At 43.3% G+C, this 19,643-nt stretch overlaps 2 protein-coding genes across 4 annotated transcripts in view; one reads left to right on the forward strand and one right to left on the reverse strand.

Annotated features, from left to right (window-relative positions):
* Positions 1-9,523: 9,523 nt before the first annotated feature.
* Positions 9,524-18,494, forward strand: LOC121584734 (anaphase-promoting complex subunit 7-like). Its single transcript, XM_041900806.2, has 11 exons — positions 9,524-9,958; positions 10,987-11,173; positions 11,353-11,472; positions 11,628-11,739; positions 11,851-12,004; positions 12,131-12,273; positions 12,422-12,539; positions 16,666-16,862; positions 17,016-17,240; positions 17,381-17,531; positions 17,692-18,494. The coding sequence occupies exons 1-11, from the start codon at positions 9,858-9,860 to the stop codon at positions 17,855-17,857; spliced, it is 1,674 nt and encodes a 557-aa protein (XP_041756740.1). The 5' UTR covers positions 9,524-9,857; the 3' UTR covers positions 17,858-18,494.
* A 328-nt stretch (positions 18,495-18,822) lies between these two features.
* LOC121584733 (sarcoplasmic/endoplasmic reticulum calcium ATPase 2-like) overlaps positions 18,823-19,643 on the reverse strand; it is a 39,971-nt gene continuing 39,150 nt past the window's right edge. For all 3 annotated transcript variants that reach the window (XR_006003756.2, XM_041900805.2, XM_041900804.2), the window contains exon 21: positions 18,823-19,624. Coding sequence is in view for 1 of the 3 variants with exons in the window: in XM_041900805.2 (XP_041756739.1) it covers positions 19,611-19,624 (14 nt within the window). In the remaining 2 variants the exon portion in view is untranslated. The remainder of the gene's footprint in view (positions 19,625-19,643) is intronic.

Genomic DNA, 19,643 nt, shown 5'->3' on the forward strand with positions numbered 1-19,643 from the left:
AACCTCCTAACAGGGAGGATAACAAAATACACGTATACGACAAAAACAGCAATGCCGATACAGCCTAGACACAAAACAATAACACACGAGAGACATGGGTAAATATAGGGACTACAATCAAACATAATAGACAACAGGTGTAACCACTCAAGACAGAACAAGACAAACGCCGAAACATCGATCGGCAGTAGCTAGTACTCCGGGGACGACGAACGCCGAAGCCTGCCCGAGAAAGGAGGAGGAGCAGCCTCGGCAGAATCCGTGACAAATACTCTATTGTGGCTCTATTTATTTTCACATAGACCAAAACATTCAATCCAGGTGCCCCTTTTTTTATATGTACAGTGGGGAAAAAAAGTATTTAGTCAGCCACCAATTGTGCAAGTTCTCCCACTTAAAAAGATGAGAGAGGCCTGTAATTTTCATCATAGGTACACGTCAACTATGACAGACAAATTGAGAAAAAAAAATCCAGAAAATCACATTGTAGGATTTTTTATGAATTTATTTGCAAATTATGGTGGAAAATAAGTATTTGGTCACCTACAAACAAGCAAGATTTCTGGCTCTCACAGACCTGTAACTTCTTCTTTAAGAGGCTCCTCTGTCCTCCACTCGTTACCTGTATTAATGGCACCTGTTTGAACTTGTTATCAGTATAAAAGACACCTGTCCACAACAACAAAAACAGTCACACTCCAAACTCCACTATGGCCAAGACCAAAGAGCTGTCAAAGGACACCAGAAACAAAATTGTAGACCTGCACCAGGCTGGGAAGACTGAATCTGCAATAGGTAAGCAGCTTGGTTTGAAGAAATCAACTGTGGGAGCAATTATTAGGAAATGGAAGACATACAAGACCACTGAAAATCTCCCTCGATCTGGGGCTCCACGCAAGATCTCACCCCGTGGGGTCAAAATGATCACAAGAATGGTGAGCAAAAATCCCAGAACCACACGGGGGGACCTAGTGAATGACCTGCAGAGAGCTGGGACCAAAGTAACAAAGCCTACCATCAGTAACACACTACGCCGCCAGGGACTCAAATTCTGCAGTGCCAGACGTGTCCCCCTGCTTAAGCCAGTACATGTCCAGGCCCGTCTGAAGTTTGCTAGAGTGCATTTGGATGATCCAGAAGAGGATTGGGAGAATGTCATATGGTCAGATGAAACCAAAATATAACTTTTTGGTAAAAACTCAACTTGTCGTGTTTGGAGGACAAAGAATGCTGAGTTGCATCCAAAGAACACCATGCCTACTGTGAAGCATGGGGGTGGAAACATCATGCTTTGGGACTGTTTTTCTGCAAAGGGACCAGGACGACTGATCCGTGTAAAGGAAAGAATGAATGGGGCCATGTATCGTGAGATTTTGAGTGAAAACCTCCTTCCATCAGCAAGGGCATTGAAGATGAAACGTGGCTGGGTCTTTCAGCATGACAATGATCCCAAACACACCGCCCGGGCAACGAAGGAGTGGCTTCGTAAGAAGCATTTCAAGGTCCTGGAGTGGCCTAGCCAGTCTCCAGATCTCAACCCCATAGAAAATCTTTGGAGGGAGTTGAAAGTCCGTGTTGCCCAGCCGACAGCCCCAAAACATCACTGCTCTAGAGGAGATCTGCATGGAGGAATGGGCCAAAATACCAGCAACAGTGTGTGAAAATCTTGTGAAGACTTACAGAAAACGTTTGACCTGTGTCATCGCCAACAAAGGGTATATAACAAAGTATTGAGAAACTTTTGTTATTGACCAAATACTTATTTTCCACCATAATTTGCAAATAAATTCATAAAAAATCCTACAATGTGATTTTCTGGATTTTTTTTCTCATTTTGTCTGTCATAGTTGACGTGTACCTATGATGAAAATGACAGGCCTCTCTCATCTTTTTAAGTGGGAGAACTTGCACAATTGGTGGCTGACTAAATACTTTTTTTCCCCACTGTATATATATTTTTTAGCAATTCTCAATAAACCTTTCGGGGACTCTGACAGTCCTTTTTGGTCGTTCTGCTGAAGTGCTTCCTGAAGTAGTTGGACAACGTTAATTGTCAGTCAGGGTGTTCTGACTGAATTGTCCATTGGTAAAGGCATTTGACACTTCAGCAGTATCCTCCTGATGATCCTCAGTCCCTTGAGTGAATGGCTGAAGCCTTAGATCCACTCTGTTTCGACTCAGTTGTGATCCATGCTCTGGTGCAACTTCTCTCTGCACGCACCCTTGCTGCATCCATGTTCTTGTAGTGATGTCTCGGAGTCATACATGATCTCCAGGTTTCAGTTCAGGTAAGTCTCTTGCACTTTTGTTGTGTCGCTGTTTTTGTTTGTCTTTCTGTTTTTCCTTTGCGAGTTTGACGTTGTAAGCACCTCTGGGTGTTAGCAAGTCCTCATGGATGGTAGGTTGGTTCTGATGCGACGTCCCATCAACATTTGTGCAGGTGAAAGTCCATTCTGCAGCGGTGCGCTGCGGTAGATCATCAGACTTTTTAGGAAGTCCTCATTTCCATCATGTGCCTTTTTCATCAGACCTTTGACTATTTTGACTGAACATTCTGCTAAGCCGTTGGACCTTGGGTAGTTGTGGCTGGAGGTATGGTGTTGGAATCCCCAGTCATTAGAGAACGATTGGAATTCAGAACTTGAGAACTGCGGGCCATTGTCCGAGTACAGTTCGGACGCAACCCTATGTCTTGCGAGGACTGATTTCAGGTAGGTGATTACAGCTTTGCTGGAGGTAGTTGGCAGTGTTGCTACTTCAGAGTAGTTTGAGTAGTAGTCGGTAACAACAATGTGACTTTTGCCATTGCAGTCAAAAAGGTCAACTCCAACTTTGTAGTAGGGTCGGTTGGTTCTGCTGGCTGTTTTGGCCTGTAGGTCAAACACAGTTCACATGAAGCAGTGTTCTGGCTGATTTCCTGGTTCATTCTTGGCCAGTACATTACTTCTCGTGCTCGTCGTTTGCATTTTTCCTCACCCAAGTGGCCCTTGTGTATTTTCTGTAGCATTTCTTTGCGTAGTGTCATGGGAATGACAATCTTATTGCCTTTGAACACTATGTCATCCACAACAGTGAGCTCTGCTCTGCACATCCAGTAATCCTGTATTCTCCTTGGACAGTTGTTTTTCTGTGCAGGCCATCCTATCAGTATTGTTTCTTTCAACTCTGTCATTGTTTGGTCAGCTGCGGTCTCTCTTTTGATCTGCGCCATTCTCTCAGAAGACACAGGAAGTGATGCTACGATCATGTCGACATAGGCCTGAATCTCAGTGTTTTTCTGAGAGTTGGCGCTCTCTTTCTTGTTGACTGCTCGAGAAAGAGTGTCGGTGGAGAACATGAACTTTCCCGGGGTGTAGATCATCTTCACATCATACTTTTGCAGTCTGATCAACATTCTCTAGATTCTCATTGGACAACCATTCAGTGGCTTAGACATGATTGACACCAATGGTTTGTGGTCGATTTCTACTTGGAAGGCTTGTCCGTAGACATATTGGTGAAACCTTTCGCACGCGTATATGCTCGCCAGTAGTTCTTTCTCTATTTGTGCATATCTTGTTTCTGCGCCTGTCAAGGCTCTGGACGCATAAGCGACAGGTTGCCATGTGTCATCATATTGTTGCAGAAGAACTGCTCCTAAGCAAAACTGTGACGCATCTGCAGAAATCCTTGTGCTTTTCTCTGGATCATAGAACCTGAGCACTGGCACTTCCATGATTGTCTTCTTTAGGTTTTTGAAGCAGTTTTCCTGCTCATGGGATTCGTTTTTCTGTTCCAGAAGACATCTGAGTGGAGCAGACTGTGCTGACAGTTGAGGTATGAACTTTGCAAGGTAGGTGATCATGCCCATGAAGCGTCTCACGTCGTCCTTGTTCTTCGGACGCTCCATGTTGTTGATGGCTGATGTTTTCCTCGGGTCTGGTTTGACTCCATCCTCTGAAAGTACATCTCCCAAAAGGTACAGTGCCTTGCAAAAGTATTCATCCCCCTTGCCGTTTTTCCTATTTTGTTGCATTGCAACCTGTAATTTAAATTGATTTTTATTTGGATTTCATGTAATGGACATACACAAAATAGTCAAAATTGGTGAAGTGAAATGAAAAAAATAACTTGTTTCAAACAATTCTAAAAAATAAATAACGGAAAAGTGGTGCGTGCATATGTATTCACCCCCTTTGCTATGAAGCCCATAAATAAGATCTGGTGCAACCAATTACCTTAAGAAGTCACATAATTTGTTAAAGAAAGTCCACCTGTGTGCAATCTAAGTGTCACATGATCTGTCACATGATCTCAGTATATATACACCTGTTCTGAAAGGCCCTAGAGTCTGCAACACCACTAAGCAAGGGGCACCACCAAGCAAGCGGCACCATGAAGACCAAGGAGCTCTCCAAACAGGTCAGGGACAAAGTTGTGGAGAAGTACAGATCAGGGTTGGGTTATAAAAAAATATCAGAAACGTTGAACATCCCACGGAGCATCATTAAATATAAGAATATGGCACCACAACAAACCTGCCAAGAGAGGGCCGCCCACCAAAACTCAAGGACCAGGCAAAGAGGGCATTAATCAGAGAGGCAACAAAGAGACCAAAGATAACCCTGAAGGAGCTGCAAAGCTCCACAGCGGAGATTGGAGTATTTGTCCATAGGACCACTTTAAGCCGTACACTCCACAGAGCTGGGCTTTATGGAAGAGTGGCCAGAAAAAAGCCATTGCTTAAAGAAAAAAATAAGCAAACACATTTGGTGTTCGCCAAAAGGCATGTGGGAGACTCCCCAAACATATGGAAGAAGGTACTGTGGTCAGATAAACCTCAAATTGAGCTTTTTGGCCATCAAGGAAAATGCTATGTCTGGCGCAAACCCAACACCTCTCATCACCCCGAGAACATCATCCCCACAGTGAAGCATGGTGGTGGCAGCGTCATGCTGTGGGGATGTTTTCATCGGCAGGGACTGGGAAACTGGTCAGAATTAAAGGAATGATGGATGGCGCTAAATACAGGGAAATTCTTGAAGGAAACCTGTTTCAGTCTTCCAGAGATTTGAGACTGGGACAGAGGTTCACCTTCCAGCAGGACAATGACCCTAAGCATACTGCTAAAGCAACACTCGAGTGGTTTAAGGGGAAACATTTAAATGTTTTGGAATGGCCTAGTCAAAGCCCAGACCTCAATCCAATTGAGAATCTGTGGTATGACTTAAAGATTGCTGTACACCAGCGGAACCCATCCAACTTGAAGGAGCTAGAGCAGTTCTGCATTGAAGAATGGGCAACAATCCCAGTGGCTAGATGTGCCAAGCTTATAGAGACATACCCCAAGAGACGTGCAGCTGTAATTGCTGCAAAAGGTGGCTCTACAAAGTATTGACTTTGGGGGGGTGAATAATTATGCACTCTCAAGTTTTCTGTTTTTTTGTCTTATTTCTTATTTGTTTCACAATAAAAAATATTTTGCATCTTCAAAGTGGTAGGCATGTTGTGTAAATCAAATGATACAACCCCCCCAAAAATCCATTTTAATTCCAGGTTGTAAGGCAACAAAATAGGAAAAATACCAAGGGGAGTGAATACTTTCGCAAGCCACTGTAAGTGTTTTCACACCAAACTCGCATTTGTCCTTGTTTAGTTTCAGGTTGACTTTCCGTGTCAGGTCCAGCACTTGTCTCACTCGCGCGTCGTGTTCTTCTTTTGTGGACCCCCAGACGATGATGTCGTCCATCATGGTCTTTACTCCTGGAATGTGCTTGAAGATCATGTGAATTGTCTTGTGGTAGACCTCTGGCGCTGAGAGAATCCCACATGGTAGACGAAAAAATCTGTACCTGCCCTCAGGTGTGTTGAATGTGCATAGCCTTGAGCTTGCATCATCTAGCTTCATCTGCCAGAATCCTGATGAGGCATCAAGCTTACTGAACCACTTTGCTCCAGCAAACTATGACATTATCTCTTCTCTGGTTGGCAACTTGAAATACTCTCACTTGATAGCTTTGTTGAGATCTCTCGGGTCTAGACACTGTTCTTTTTCACCACAATAACCAGTGAGCTTACCCAATCTGTAGGTTCATAGATTTTTGTGATGCCGTCCATCTTTTCCATGCGTCCGAGTTCCTCCTTGAGCTTTTTCCTCAGTGCAAATTGAACTTTTCTGCATGCATGCACAACTGGAGTAATTTTGTCATCAGTACATATTTTGTGTTCTCCAGGTAAACATCCGAGACCCTCAAACACGTCCTCATACTCAGCCAGTAGCGATTCCTGGTCATTTTCAGTCTGTGATGTCACTACATACACTCTTTTCACCAAATTGAGCTTTTCACATGCACTGATTCCTAGAATAGGCTGTACAATCTTTTCCACGATCAGAAGCTGTGCTTTGAACTGTTTTCCTTTGTGCTGTAAAGTTACTATGCAGCTTCCTTTAACTGGTACGTTCTCCCCAGTATAACCAGTAACCTTGATTTTCACAGGGTGTATTTTGCCTTCACTTTCAGTGTTTTGTAGTCATCCAGCGACAACAGGTTTACCTGAGCTCCAGTATCGAGCTTGAATGGTATTATAGTTTCATTCACAGTCAATGGCACAATCCATTCAGCTTTTACTGCATTGCATTTTTCCACAGAATCAACAAATAATTCTTCAGTCTCCTCTTTGACTGTGTGAACCTTTTTCTTTGTATCCTCAGCTTTGCAGCATTTTGAGAAATTATTATTTATCCCACTTCTGACACCATGTTATGTTTGTTCCTTTAACTAATGACAAACCAGGGCGTAGGTTGAACTACTTTTAATAAACGGATACTTTAGCCAGAAATCTCCTTGTGTAGCAATGCAAGGCATACTTCCACTTCCCCCCCTCGCATAGCTTGCTGGGTAAAGTAGTCTTCATGTTATTAACACATAGGGCCCCCGTGTAGCTCAGTTGGTAGAGCATGGCACTTGCAACGCCAGGGTTGTGGGTTTGATTCCCACGGGGGGCCAGTATAAAAAATGTATGCACTCACTAACTGTAAGTCGCTCTGGATAAGAGCGTCTGCTAAATGACTAAAATGTAAAAATAACAACACACCTACTACCCCTGATCTGGCAGACTCCCTAAACACAAATGCTTAGTATGTAAATTATGTCTGAGTGTTGGAGTGTGACCCTGGCTATCTGTAAATTAAAAAAACTAGAAAATTGTGTCCTCTGGTTTGCTTAATATAAGTAATGTGAAATGATTTATACTTTTGATACTTAAGAATATTTTGGCAATTACATTTACTTTTGATACTTAAGTATATTTAAAACCAAATACTTTTAGAATTTTACTCACGTAGTATTTTACTGGGTGACTTTTACTTGAGTCATTTTCTATTAAGGTCTCTTTACTTCTACTCAAGTATGACAATTGGGTACTTTTTCCACCACTGATACTTTGAAAACAATATTTTTGGGCTACTTCTACGCAGCCGCCATGGCTTTTCTCTTAAAAAATACAGTTGAAGTCGGAAGTTTACATACACCTTAGCCAAATAAATTTAAACTCAGTTTTTCGCAATTCCTGACATTTAATCCTAGTAAAAATTCCCTGTCTTAGGTCAGTTAGGATCACCACTTTATTTTAAGAATGTGAAATGTCAGAATAATAGTAGAGAGAATGATTTATTTAAGCTTTTATTTATTTCATTACATTCCCAGTGGGTCAAAAGTTTACATACACTTAATTAGTATTTGGTAGCATTGCCTACCGTTTCGGGTAGCCTTCCACAAGCCTCCCACAATAGGTTGGGTGAATTTTGGCCCATTCCTCCTGACAGAGCTGGTGTAACTGAGTCAGGTTTGTAGGTCTCCTTGCTCGCACACGCTTTTTCAGTTCTGCCCACACATTTTCTATAGGCTTGAGGTCAGGGCTTTGTGATGGCCACTCCAATACCTTGACTTTGTTGTCATTAAGCCATTTTGCCACAACTTTGGAAGTATGCTTGGGGTCATTGTCCATTTGGAAGACCCATTTGCGACCAAGCTTTAACTTCCTGACTGATGTCTTGAGATGTTGCTTCAATATATCCACATCATTTTCCTTCCTCATGATGCCATCTATTTTGTGAAGTGCACCAGTCCCTCCTGCAGCAAAGCACCCCCACAGCATGATGCTGCCACCCCTGTGCTTCACGGTTGGGATGGTGTTCTTCGGCTTGCAAGCCATCCCCTTTTTCCTCCAAACATAACGATGGTCATTATGGCCAAACAGTTATTTTTTTTGTTTCATCAGACCAGAGGACATTTCTCCATAAAGTACGATCTTTGTCCCCATGTGCAGTTGCAAACCGTAGTCTGGCTTTTTTATGGCGATTTTGGAGCAGTGGCTTCTTCCTTGCTGAGCGGCCTTTCAGGTTATGTCGATATAGAACTTGTTTTACTGTGGATATAGATATTTTTATACCTGTTTCCTCCAGCATCTTCACAAGGTCCTTTGCTGTTGTTCTGGGATTGATTCGCACTTTTCGCACCACAGTACATTCATCTCTAGGAGACAGAACGCGTCTCCTTCCTGAGCGGTATGACGGCAGCGTGGTCCCATGGTGTTTATACGTGCGTACTATTGTTTGTACAGATGAACTTGGTACCTTCAGGCGTTTGGAAATTGCTCCCAAGGATGAACCAGACTTGTGGAGGTCTACACATTTTTTTCTGTGGTCTTGGCTGATTTCTTTTGATTTTCCCATGATGTCAAGCAAAGAGGCACTGAGTTTGAAAGTAGGCCTTGAAATACATCCACAGGTACACCTCCAATTGACTCAAATGATGTTAATTAGCCTATCAGAAGCTTCTAAAGCCATGACATCACTTTCTGGAATTTTCCATGCTGTTTAAAGGCACAGTCAACTTAGTGTATGTAAACTTCTGACCCACTGGAATTGTGATACAGTGAATTATAAGTGTAATAATCTGTCTGTAAACAATTGTTGGAAAAATACTTGTGTCATGCACAAAGTAGATCTCCTAACCGACTTGCCAAAACTATAGTTTGTTAACAAGAAATTTGTGGAGTGGTTGAAAAACGAGTTTTAATGACTCCAACCCAACTTCCGGCTTCAACTATCTATTTTTTACTTAACTCTGTTTTTTCTTAAAACTGCATTGTTGGTTAAGGGCTTGTAAGTAAGCATTTCACTGTAAGGTCTACACACCTGTTGAATTCGGCGCATGTGCCAAATCAAATTTGATTCGATTTGATTTGATTATCTTTTGTCTTGCTACATTCTTAAACTCGCAAGAATTATTATTTTGATGGAAAACCGAATTTTGCTTCTAAGCCTACGTCGTTAAAAATGACGTCGATATTCCTTAATTCGCTCAATAACGTTATTGGGGCGAAAAAAGGTTTATTGGATAAATGTGGCAACTCCTCTCTTGCTGCGAAAAACATTTTTGGGCTAGTTTTCAGGCCTTGTGGGCGGGTTTTCAGATTTCATTAGCCTATACATTTCTGCTAAACCTAGCATCCCTGATCATTTCCCTGTGTGACTGTTAGGTTTTATTGGTATTATGACTCATACTGTCGTACTCTATTCGCCTGAACAAGAAAACTTTGACGGAGTGGCCTTTTAAGTATTTAAAACGTATTACTTAAATTGTAATCATTTATACCGAGGAGGAAAAAAACTATGTCATATTTATGACACATGTAGCAAGGATAGGATGTTGTTTTATAAAAGCAAAACATAATTGATGGGTCCTTCAACTTGCGGCGCCATATTTAATACATCGCAGTTTGTGATGATAGCAAACAAGTAAGCTACCTATCTGCAATCGTTAACTTTAAACTTTAGATTTTGATCTTAAAGCAAGCCATCAAAATACATCGAAATGAACGTCATAGATCATGTGCGGGATATGGCCGCCGCGGGACTTCACTCAAACGTTCGGATAATGAGTGGCTTACTGCTGACAATGAGCAATAACAATCCGTAAGTATTAGCTAGCTGGCTGGCTAGCTACTGAACACCCATCTGAATGTTATTAGCTACCTAACTAGTTATGAAATCCGTTCGATCATCTTCAAGAACATCTAATTCTGTACAATAGATAACACGTGTCCTAATAAATGCATGCTTATCGTCACGAGTTAAATTGACAAGGACACATTTGGCAATCTTTCTAGCTAGCTAACGAGCTTAAGATGGGTGTAAATGTATACTGAACAAAAATATAAACGCAACAATTTAACCGATTTTGAGTTACAGTTCATATAAGGAAATCAGTAAATTGAAAAAGTTAATTAGGCCCTAATCTATGGATTTCACATGACAGGGCAGGGGCGCAGCCATGGGTGGGTCTGGGAGGGCAGGGGCGCAGCCATGGGTGGGTCTGGGAGGGCATAGGCCCAACCACTAAAGATCCTGCCTGTGAAGAAGCTGGATGTGGAGGTCCTGGGCTGGCGTGGTTACACGTGGTCTGCGGTTGTGAGGCCGGTTGGACATACTGACAAATTCTCTAAAACTATGTTGGAGGCGGTTTATGGTAGAGAAATTAACATTAAATTATCTGGAAACAACTGGTGGACATTCCTGCAGTCAGCATGCCAATTGCAAGCTCCCTCAACTTGAGACATCTGTGGCATTGTTGCGTGACAAAAATAAATTTTAGTGGCCTTCCATTGTGCCCAGCACAAGATGCACCTGTGTAATGATCATGCTGTTTAATCTGCGTTTTGATATGCCACACCTGTCAGGTGAATGAATTATCTTGACAAAGGGTAAAATGCTTACTAATAGGGATGTAAACAAATTTGTGCACAACATTTGAGGGACATTTCTGGGACCAGCACTTTACAGGTTGTTGCGTTTTATATTTTTGTTCAGTGTAGTTGTATCTGGATTAATTCTGTGACTATTTGTGAAAAGATTTTGTATGTTGATTGCTAATTTCCTTGACCACTTCATATAGTTATTGTCAGTCAAATAGGGTGATGCATGTGCCACATCTGTTCTTTCAGAGAGCTGTTCTCACCATCCCAGAAGTACCAGCTGCTGGTTTATCATGCAGATGCCATCTTCCATGACAAGGAGTACCGTAATGCTGCTTGCAAGTACAACATGGCACTGCAGCAGAAGAAAGTTCTCAGCAAAACTTCTAAAGTGCGCCTATCTACCGGGGGAACTGCATCCTCCTTGCAGTCACAGGTGTGCAAGGCTCCCAACTCTCTGTCAATTACAACATATCTGGCTGTAGCAACAGGCATCCATGTCATTCATTACAAAAAATGCACATTTGACTGAGCTGCTCTACAGACTGTATATGTAATTGTGCACAATGTGCAATGCCTTCTGAATTGACCAAATGCAATTTTTCTTTATTTCAGAGTTTGCCCTCAGAGATTGAGGTCAAGTATAAGATTGCAGAGTGCTACACCTACCTGAAGTTGGATAAGGATGCAATTGCAGTGCTTGATTGGATTCCATCTAGACAGAGAACCCCAAAGGTAGGCTGCCAAGTTCAAGATCCCCTTCTGAAAGACCCATCCTCTTTCAATGACACCCAAGCTTGCAGTGCCGTTTATGACTATTTCAATGAATTAAAGCAGCCCAGATTCTTGTGAGGAATTCCCGAATTTCATATTTGTGTATCCTTCCTCAGATCAACATGATGCTGGCTAATCTGTACAGGAAGGCTGGACAGGAACGCTCTGCTGTCACAAGCTACAAAGAGGTCCTGAAACAGTGTCCCTTGGCACTGGATGCCATCATTGGTATGGACTTGTTACTGGGATGTTTCTGTAGTGCGTCACACAGACATGCCAATACCCCATGTTATTGTGCTCTTAATTTGAAAGGGTTCTTTTAACTCGTGTCTGTTGTAGGTCTCCTGTCTCTGTCAGTGAAGGGAGCTGAAGTGGCGTCCATGACTATGGATGTGATCCAGAGTCTTCCCAACCTGGAGTGGCTCTCTGTGTGGATCAAAGCCTATGCCTTCATACATGTAGGGGACAACCACAGAGCAATCGACACCATCCGGTGAGCAGACCAGTTCCTCATACCACCATGGGAGTGTTATTTATTTAATTAATCATAATCTCAGGTATTGTTAAGCTATGGCTCTCATTCTGGGTGTTGTTTCTGTTTTCTGATTCTACTTCTCAGCTCCCTGGAGAAGAAGTCTTTACTGCGGGACAATGTGGACCTGCTGGTGAGCCTGGCAGATGTCTACTTCAGGGCAGGCGACACAAAGAACTCCATCCTGAAGTTTAAGCAGGCCCAGATGCTGGACCCTTATCTGATCAAAGGTACTGGACAGCAGACATCACAAAACCCATCTGACTGACTAAATAAATCTGTTTCCTAGGACTCACTAAGCCAGGCTAGCGAGACATTAACTATTAGGTTTTTATGTATGGTTAGACTAATTGTTATGTTGTCTTTACTTGCTGTCAGGCATGGATGTATATGGCTACCTTATGGCACATGAGGGGCACCTGGAGGATGTTGAGGTCCTGGGAGGAAGGTTGTTCAACATCTCAGACCAGCATGCAGAGCCCTGGGTCATATATGGGTAATAGGGCTGGGAATTGCCAAGATAATCACGATACTTAGGTGCTGATACGATATGTATTGCAATTCTCATGATTCTATATGTATTGCGATTCTATGTTCCAAACATATTGCTCACTATACAGTGCATTCGGAAAGTATTCAGACCTTGACTTTTTCCACATTTTGTTACGTTAGACTTATTCTAAAATGGATTAAATAAAAACATGTCCTCATCAATCTATTCACAATACCCCATAATGACAAAGCGAAAATAGGTTTTTGAGATTGTTGCAGATTTATAAAAAATAAAAAACCGATACCTTATTTACATAAGTATTCAGACCGTTTGCTATGAGACTCAAAATTGAGCTCAGGTGCATCCTGTTTCCATTGATCATCCTTGAGATGTTTCTACAACTTGATTGGAGTCAACCTGTGGTAAATTCAATTGATTGGACATTATTTGGAAAGGCACACACCTGTCTATATAAGGTCCCACAGTTGACAGTGCATGTCAGAGCAAAAATCAAGCCATGAGGTCGAAGGAATTGTTCGTAGAGCTCAGAGACAGGATTGTGCCGAGGCACAGATCTGGGGAAGGGTACCAAAACATTTCTGCAGCATTGAAGGTCCCTAAGAACACAGTGGCCTCCATCATTCTTAAATGGAAGAAGTTTAGAACCTTCAAGACTCTTCCTAGAGCTGGCCGCCCGGCCAAACTGAGCAATCGGGGGAGAAGGGCCTTGGTCAGAGAGGTGACCAAGAACCCAATGGTCACTCTGACAGAGCTCCAGAGTTCCTCTGTGGAGATGGGAGAACCTTCCAGAAGGACAACTATCTCTGCAGCACTCCACCAATAGATATAGCCCTTGGTTCTCCTCAGACTTGACTGCCCTTGACCAGCACAAAAACATCCTGTGGCGTACTGCATTAGCATCAAATAGCCCCCGCGATATGCAACTTTTCAGGGAAGTTAGGAACCAATATACACAAGCAGTTAGGAAAGCAAAGGCTAACTTTTTCAAACAGAAATTTGCACTCCAAAAAGTTTTGGGACACTGTAAAGTCCATGGAGAATAAGAGCACCTCCTCCCAGCTGCCCACTGCACTGAGGCTAGGAAACACCATCACCACCGATAAATCTACAATAATCGAGAATTTCAACAAGCATTTTGCTACGGCTGGCCATGCTTTCCACCTGGATACCACTACCCCGGCCACCAGCTCTGCACCCTCCGCAGCAACGTGCCCATGCCCCCCCCGCTTCTCCTTCACACAAATTCAGACAGCTGATGTTCTGAAAGAGCTGAAAAATCTGGACCCCTACAAATCATCTGGGCTAGACAATCTGGACCCTTTCTAAAACATTTACATTACATTTTAGTCATTTAGCAGACGCTCTTATCCAGAGCGACTTACAGTTAGTGAGTGCATACATTATTAATTTTTTATCTTTCATACTGGCCCCCGTGGGAATCGAACCCACAACCCTGGCGTTGCAAACGCCATGCTCTACCAACTGAGCTACATCCCTGCCGGCCATTCCCTCCCCTACCCTGGACGACGCTGGGCCAATTGTGCGCCGCCCCATGGGTCTAAAACTAGCTGCCGAAATTGTCGCAACCCTTACTAGCCTGTTCAACCTCTCTTTCGTAACGTCCGAGATTCCCAGAGATTGGAAAGCTGCTGCGGTCATCCCCCTCTTCAAAGGGGGTGACACTCTAGATCCAAACTGTTACAGACCTATATCCATCCTGCCCTGCCTTTCGAAAGTTTTTGAAAGCCAAGTTAACAAACAGATCACCGACCATTTCGAATCCCACCGTACCTTCTCCGCTATGCAATCCGGTTTCCGAGCTGGTCATGGGTGCACCTCAGCCACGCTCAAGGTCCTAAACGATATTATAACCGCGATCGATAAGACAGTAGTGTGCAGCCGTCTTCATCGACCTGGCCAAGGCTTTCGACTCTGTCAATCACCGCATTCTTATTGGCAGACTAAATAGCCTTGGTTTCTCAAATGACTGCCTCGCCTGGTTCACCAACTACTTCTCAGATATAGTTCAATGTGTCAAATCGGAGGGCGTGTTGTCTGGACCTATGGCAGTCTCTATGGGGGTGCCACAGGGTTCAATTCTTGGGCCGACTCTTTTCTCCGTGTATATCAATGATGTCGCTCTTGCTGCTGGTGACTCACATCCACCTCTACGCAGACGGCACCATTTTGTATACATCTGGCCCTTCATTGGACACTGTGTTAACAAACCTCCAAACGAGCTTCAATGCCATACAACACTCCTTCAGTAGCCTCCAACTGCTCTTAAACACTAGTAAAACTAAATGCGTGCTCTTCAACCGAACGCTGCTGGCACCCGCCCACCCGACTAGAATTACTACTCTCGACGGGTCTGAAAAAATGGGTATGTGGACAACTACAAATACCTAGGTGTCTGGTTAGACTGTAAACTCTCCTTCCAGACTCACATAAAGAATCTCCAATCCAAAGTTAAATCTAGAATCGGCTTCCTATTTCACAACAAAGCCTCCTTCACTCATGCTGCCAAACATGCCCTCGTAAAACTGACTATCCTACCGATCCTTGACTTTGGCGATGTCATTTACAATAGCCTCCAACACTCTACTCAGCAAATTGGATGTAGTCTATCACAGTGCCATCCGTTTTGTCACCAAAGCCCCATATACTACCCACCACTGTGACCTGTACGCTCTTGTTGGCTGGTCCTCACTACATATTCGTCGCCAAACCCACTGGCTCCAGGCCATCTATAAATCACTGCTAGGCAAATCCCCGCCTTATCTTAGCTCATTGGTCACCATAGCAACACCCACCCGTAGTATGCGCTCCAGCAGGTATATCTCACTGGTCATCCCCAAAGCCAACACCTCCTTTGGCCGCCATTCCTTCCAGTTCTCTGCTGCCAATGACTGGAACGAATTTCAAAAATCTCTGAAGCTGGAGACTCTTATCGCCCTCACTAACTTTAAGCATCAGTTGTCAGAGCACCTTACCGATCACTGCACCTGTACACAGCCCATCTGAAATTAGCCCACCCAACTACCTCATCCCCATATTGTTATTTATTTTGCTCATTTGCACCCCAGTATCTCTATTTGCACATCATCTCTTGCACATCTATCATTCCAGTGTTAATACTAATTGTAATTATTTTGCACTATGGCCTATTTATTGCCTTACCTCCATAACTTGCTACATTTGCACACACTGTATATATATTTTCTGTTGTATTTTTGACTTTGTTTTGTTTTACCCCATATGTAACTCTGTGTTGTTTTTATCGCACTGCTTTGCTTTATCTTGGCCAGGTCGCAGTTGTAAATGAGAACTTGTTCTCAACTGGTTTACCTGGTTAAATAAAGGTTAAATAAAATTTTTTATAACCAATTAGGCCTTTATGGTAGAGTGGCCAGATGGAAGCCACTCCTCAGTAAAAGGCACATAACAGCCCGCTTGGAGTTTGCCAAAAGGCACCTAAAGACTCTCAGACCATGAGAAACAAGATTCTCTGGTCTGATGAAACCAAGATTGAACTCTTTGGCCTGAATGCCAAGCGTCACGTCTGGATAAAAAAAACCTGGCACCATCCCTACGGTGAAGCATGGTGGTGGCAGCATCATGCTGTGGGGATGTTTTTCAGCAGCAGGGACTGGGAGACTAGTCAGGATTGAGGGAAAGATTAACCGAGCAAAGTACAGAGAGATCCTTGATGTAAACCTACTCCAGAGCGCTCAGGACCTCAGGCTGGGGCGAAGGTTCACCTTCCAACAGGACAACGACCCTAAGCACACAGCCAAGACAACGCAGGAGTGGCTTCGGGACAAGTCTCTGAATGTTCTTGAGTGGCCCAGCCAGAGCCCGGACTTGAACCCGTTCGCACATCTTTGGAGAGACCTGAAAATGGCTGTGCAGCAACGCTCCCCATCCAACCTGACAGAACTTGAGAGGATCTGCAGAAAATAATAAGTCGATGAAAACATATTGAATGCAGTTTTTAAAAATGGATCTATAATATGTTTGTATTTTGTGTTATAACCGTATAAAATAAAAGGCCTGTTCTTTGTACACTAAATACATGTTCCTATCCATCTGTTTTTTGTTGGCTCAGATGTCACAGCTTCTACAGTAAGCGCTACTCCCGGGCCCTCTACCTGGGTGCCAAGGCCATCCAGCTGAAGAGCAACAGTGTGCAGGCCCTCCTCCTGAAGGGAGCAGCACTGAGGAACATGGGCCGAGTGCAAGAGGCCATCATCCACTTCAGAGAGGCGATGCGCCTGGCGCCCTGCCGTCTGGACTGCTATGAAGGCAAGGGGACATACTTGTTATGATACCATCATTGTAATGAACATGTTTTAATCTTGAACTGCCCCCACATGAAGCTGCAACATCAGATGCAAGTTTGCTAAGTGTTTTGTTGTTACTAGTATTGAGGTAGTAATGAGCCTTGTCTGTCCCCAGGTCTGATTGACTGTTACCTGGCATCCAATGGGATCCGAGAGGCAATGGGGATGGCGAATAACATCTGTAAGACCCTCGGAGAGAATGCCCAGACTCTAACTATCCTGGCTACAGTCTGCCTGGAGGACCCTGTGACCCAGGAGAAGGCCAAAACCCTGCTGGACAAGGCGCTAGCCCAGAGGCCTGACTACACCAAGGCTGTGGTCAAGAAGGCAGAGCTACTAAGTATGTGGTTTGGTACCTGACCCTGAAGTTCTATTAGTTGTTGTGCTGTAGAGATTTAGAACCATTGTATCTTTTGTAAAAAAAAATTACCAAAGATGTTAGGGACAAGATTTGATATTTTGTTTGTTTTCCCATTTAAGGACGGGAACAGAAATACGAGGAAGGGATTGCTCTTCTCCGGAATGCCTTAGCCAATCAGAGCGACTGTGTGCTGCTCATGATGCTGGGGGAATTCCTGTTGGCAGTCTATGATTATCAAGAGGCTATGGACCAATACTGCATAGCACTTGGGTAATGTTACACCAAAGTCCAGGGTTTTACACAACTCATGAAATGTTAATGCAGTGTTGTCCTTAGGTCTACCTTTTCTGAAATATGTAAATGTTGCACTTCGATGTTGAGCCTGCACATGTTTCTCTATCATCCAAATCTGACACTGTCTGTCTCTCAGCCTGGACCCGAATAAACAGAAGTCTCTGGAAGGAATGCAGAAGATGGAGAAGGAGGAGAGCCCTGCTGATGCCACTGTGGAGCTGGATGGGGATGACATGGAGGGCAGCGGGGAGGATGGAGACCTGGAAGGCAGTGACAGTGAGGCAGCCCAGTGGGCAGACTAGGAGCAGTGGTTTGGCATGCAGTGACCCAGGCCCACTGCAGAGACGCCAGGGGCACTGCAGAGATGCCAGGGGCACAGAGGGGGGCTGGGGGCATATGCCACACATGGGCATCATGGGCTACCTGATGTAGTGATCTGGTGGCCCACTCTATATGGGTATATAAAGCCCCATCCCAGGGTTATAGAGAAGTCATCATAGCAGCCACTGAGGTTTGGGGAGGATGCATCTTACAACCCAGCCCAAAATATTTATAAAAACCTGGCATTAGGATTGTTGGGCCATGGCCTAGGAGTTTGCCATTAGTTTGCTTGTTTGTTAGGTTAACGAGATATCTGAAGCCAGTAACCATTGAAATTATTATATTTCTGTTGCTTTTCTGTTAAGTTTTCCTTTACCCTTGTAACATTTGCATGTATTAACACATATTGGTGTGAAACTGGTGACATACTTTCCCTTCTGAATAATCAGATAACTTAAGGCCTTTCTCTCAATGGTGTTTGTGTCAATCATGGGGTCATTTCATTTTACACATTCTTTGCAAAGTAATGTGAAAGTTTTCCAATGCAAATGTTTATAGCCATGTGTTGTCCACTGTGTATATATGTTTTGAAGATATAAAACCATGACATGTCTGGTCTCTCATGCCCTTACATTCTTTTAAAGTTTGTGGTAAATTAGTATTAGTGACCTATTCTTGAGGAACAGTTCTAAACCGGTGTTTCCCAACTCGTCCTTTGAGTACCCCCAACAGACAAACTCACCTGATTCAACTAATTGAGGGCTTGATGATTAGTTGAATCAGGTGTGCTTGTCTGGGGCTAAAACAAAAATGTATGCTGTTGGGGGTACTCAAGGACTGGAGTTGGGAAACACTCATCTAAAACATCCTTGTATTTAGGCTACAAGTAAGGTAGCTTCAAATGACTACACATCTCCAATATGGCATATAGAAGATCAGCAACATATGAATGTAGAATTGCTTTATTTACCTGAACCCCAAGTCAATACAATCGTCAGCTCTGAAATTACATTACAGTTTGGCAAACATGCGTGCCATTGAAGGGACTGACTTTCTCTCAGGGTAATGGATCTGCAGCTATTGCCACACCTCCGCCTCCCCAGATACTGCAAAATCTGCTTCAAACATGTTGCACATTACAGCGTCTTTGGTTATTTTACATATCCCATCCCGGAAAAGATAGGCGTTTGAGTTTAACATTTGTACTATTGTGGGTAATGTCCATTTCATTTATCAATACATTAACGATTACACATCTACTAAAATAATTGGCTGCTTCAGAGGACATGCATCATGGAATAGTGTACATTAATAGAAAACTATAACATAGGTTTATTAAGATGGCATAAGAACTCTGTCTTGTCCAGTTTGAAGGCTGCATTTACACAGGCAACCCAATTCTGATCTTTTTCCACTACCAATAATTGGGCAAAAGACCAGAATTTGGCTGCCATGTGTAAATGCTGCCTATGGCTCTTCATGTAGTAAGGATGGATGGACCAGGGATTGGTTAATTTGATTCCAAAAACATTTATACCCATTCAGGTAAAACATATAACATTTGATTATTACTTTTTTGTAATTTAATTGCTTATGAAAATGTATCAATCATGTCTTGATAGCTCTTCTTTATTGACATGCAGGTCTTGGAAGATGTGGTGCTGATCAAAACACATGCACAACACCAAAACAAAACCTTGCAGTTCCTACAAGGGATTTATAGGAGGAGCGGGCTTACACGGCACTAGCTGCAGAGAGAGGAGAGAG

The sequence above is a fragment of the Coregonus clupeaformis genome, chromosome 16 (genome assembly GCF_020615455.1).
Source record: "Coregonus clupeaformis isolate EN_2021a chromosome 16, ASM2061545v1, whole genome shotgun sequence".
Lineage (NCBI taxonomy): Eukaryota > Metazoa > Chordata > Actinopteri > Salmoniformes > Salmonidae > Coregonus > Coregonus clupeaformis.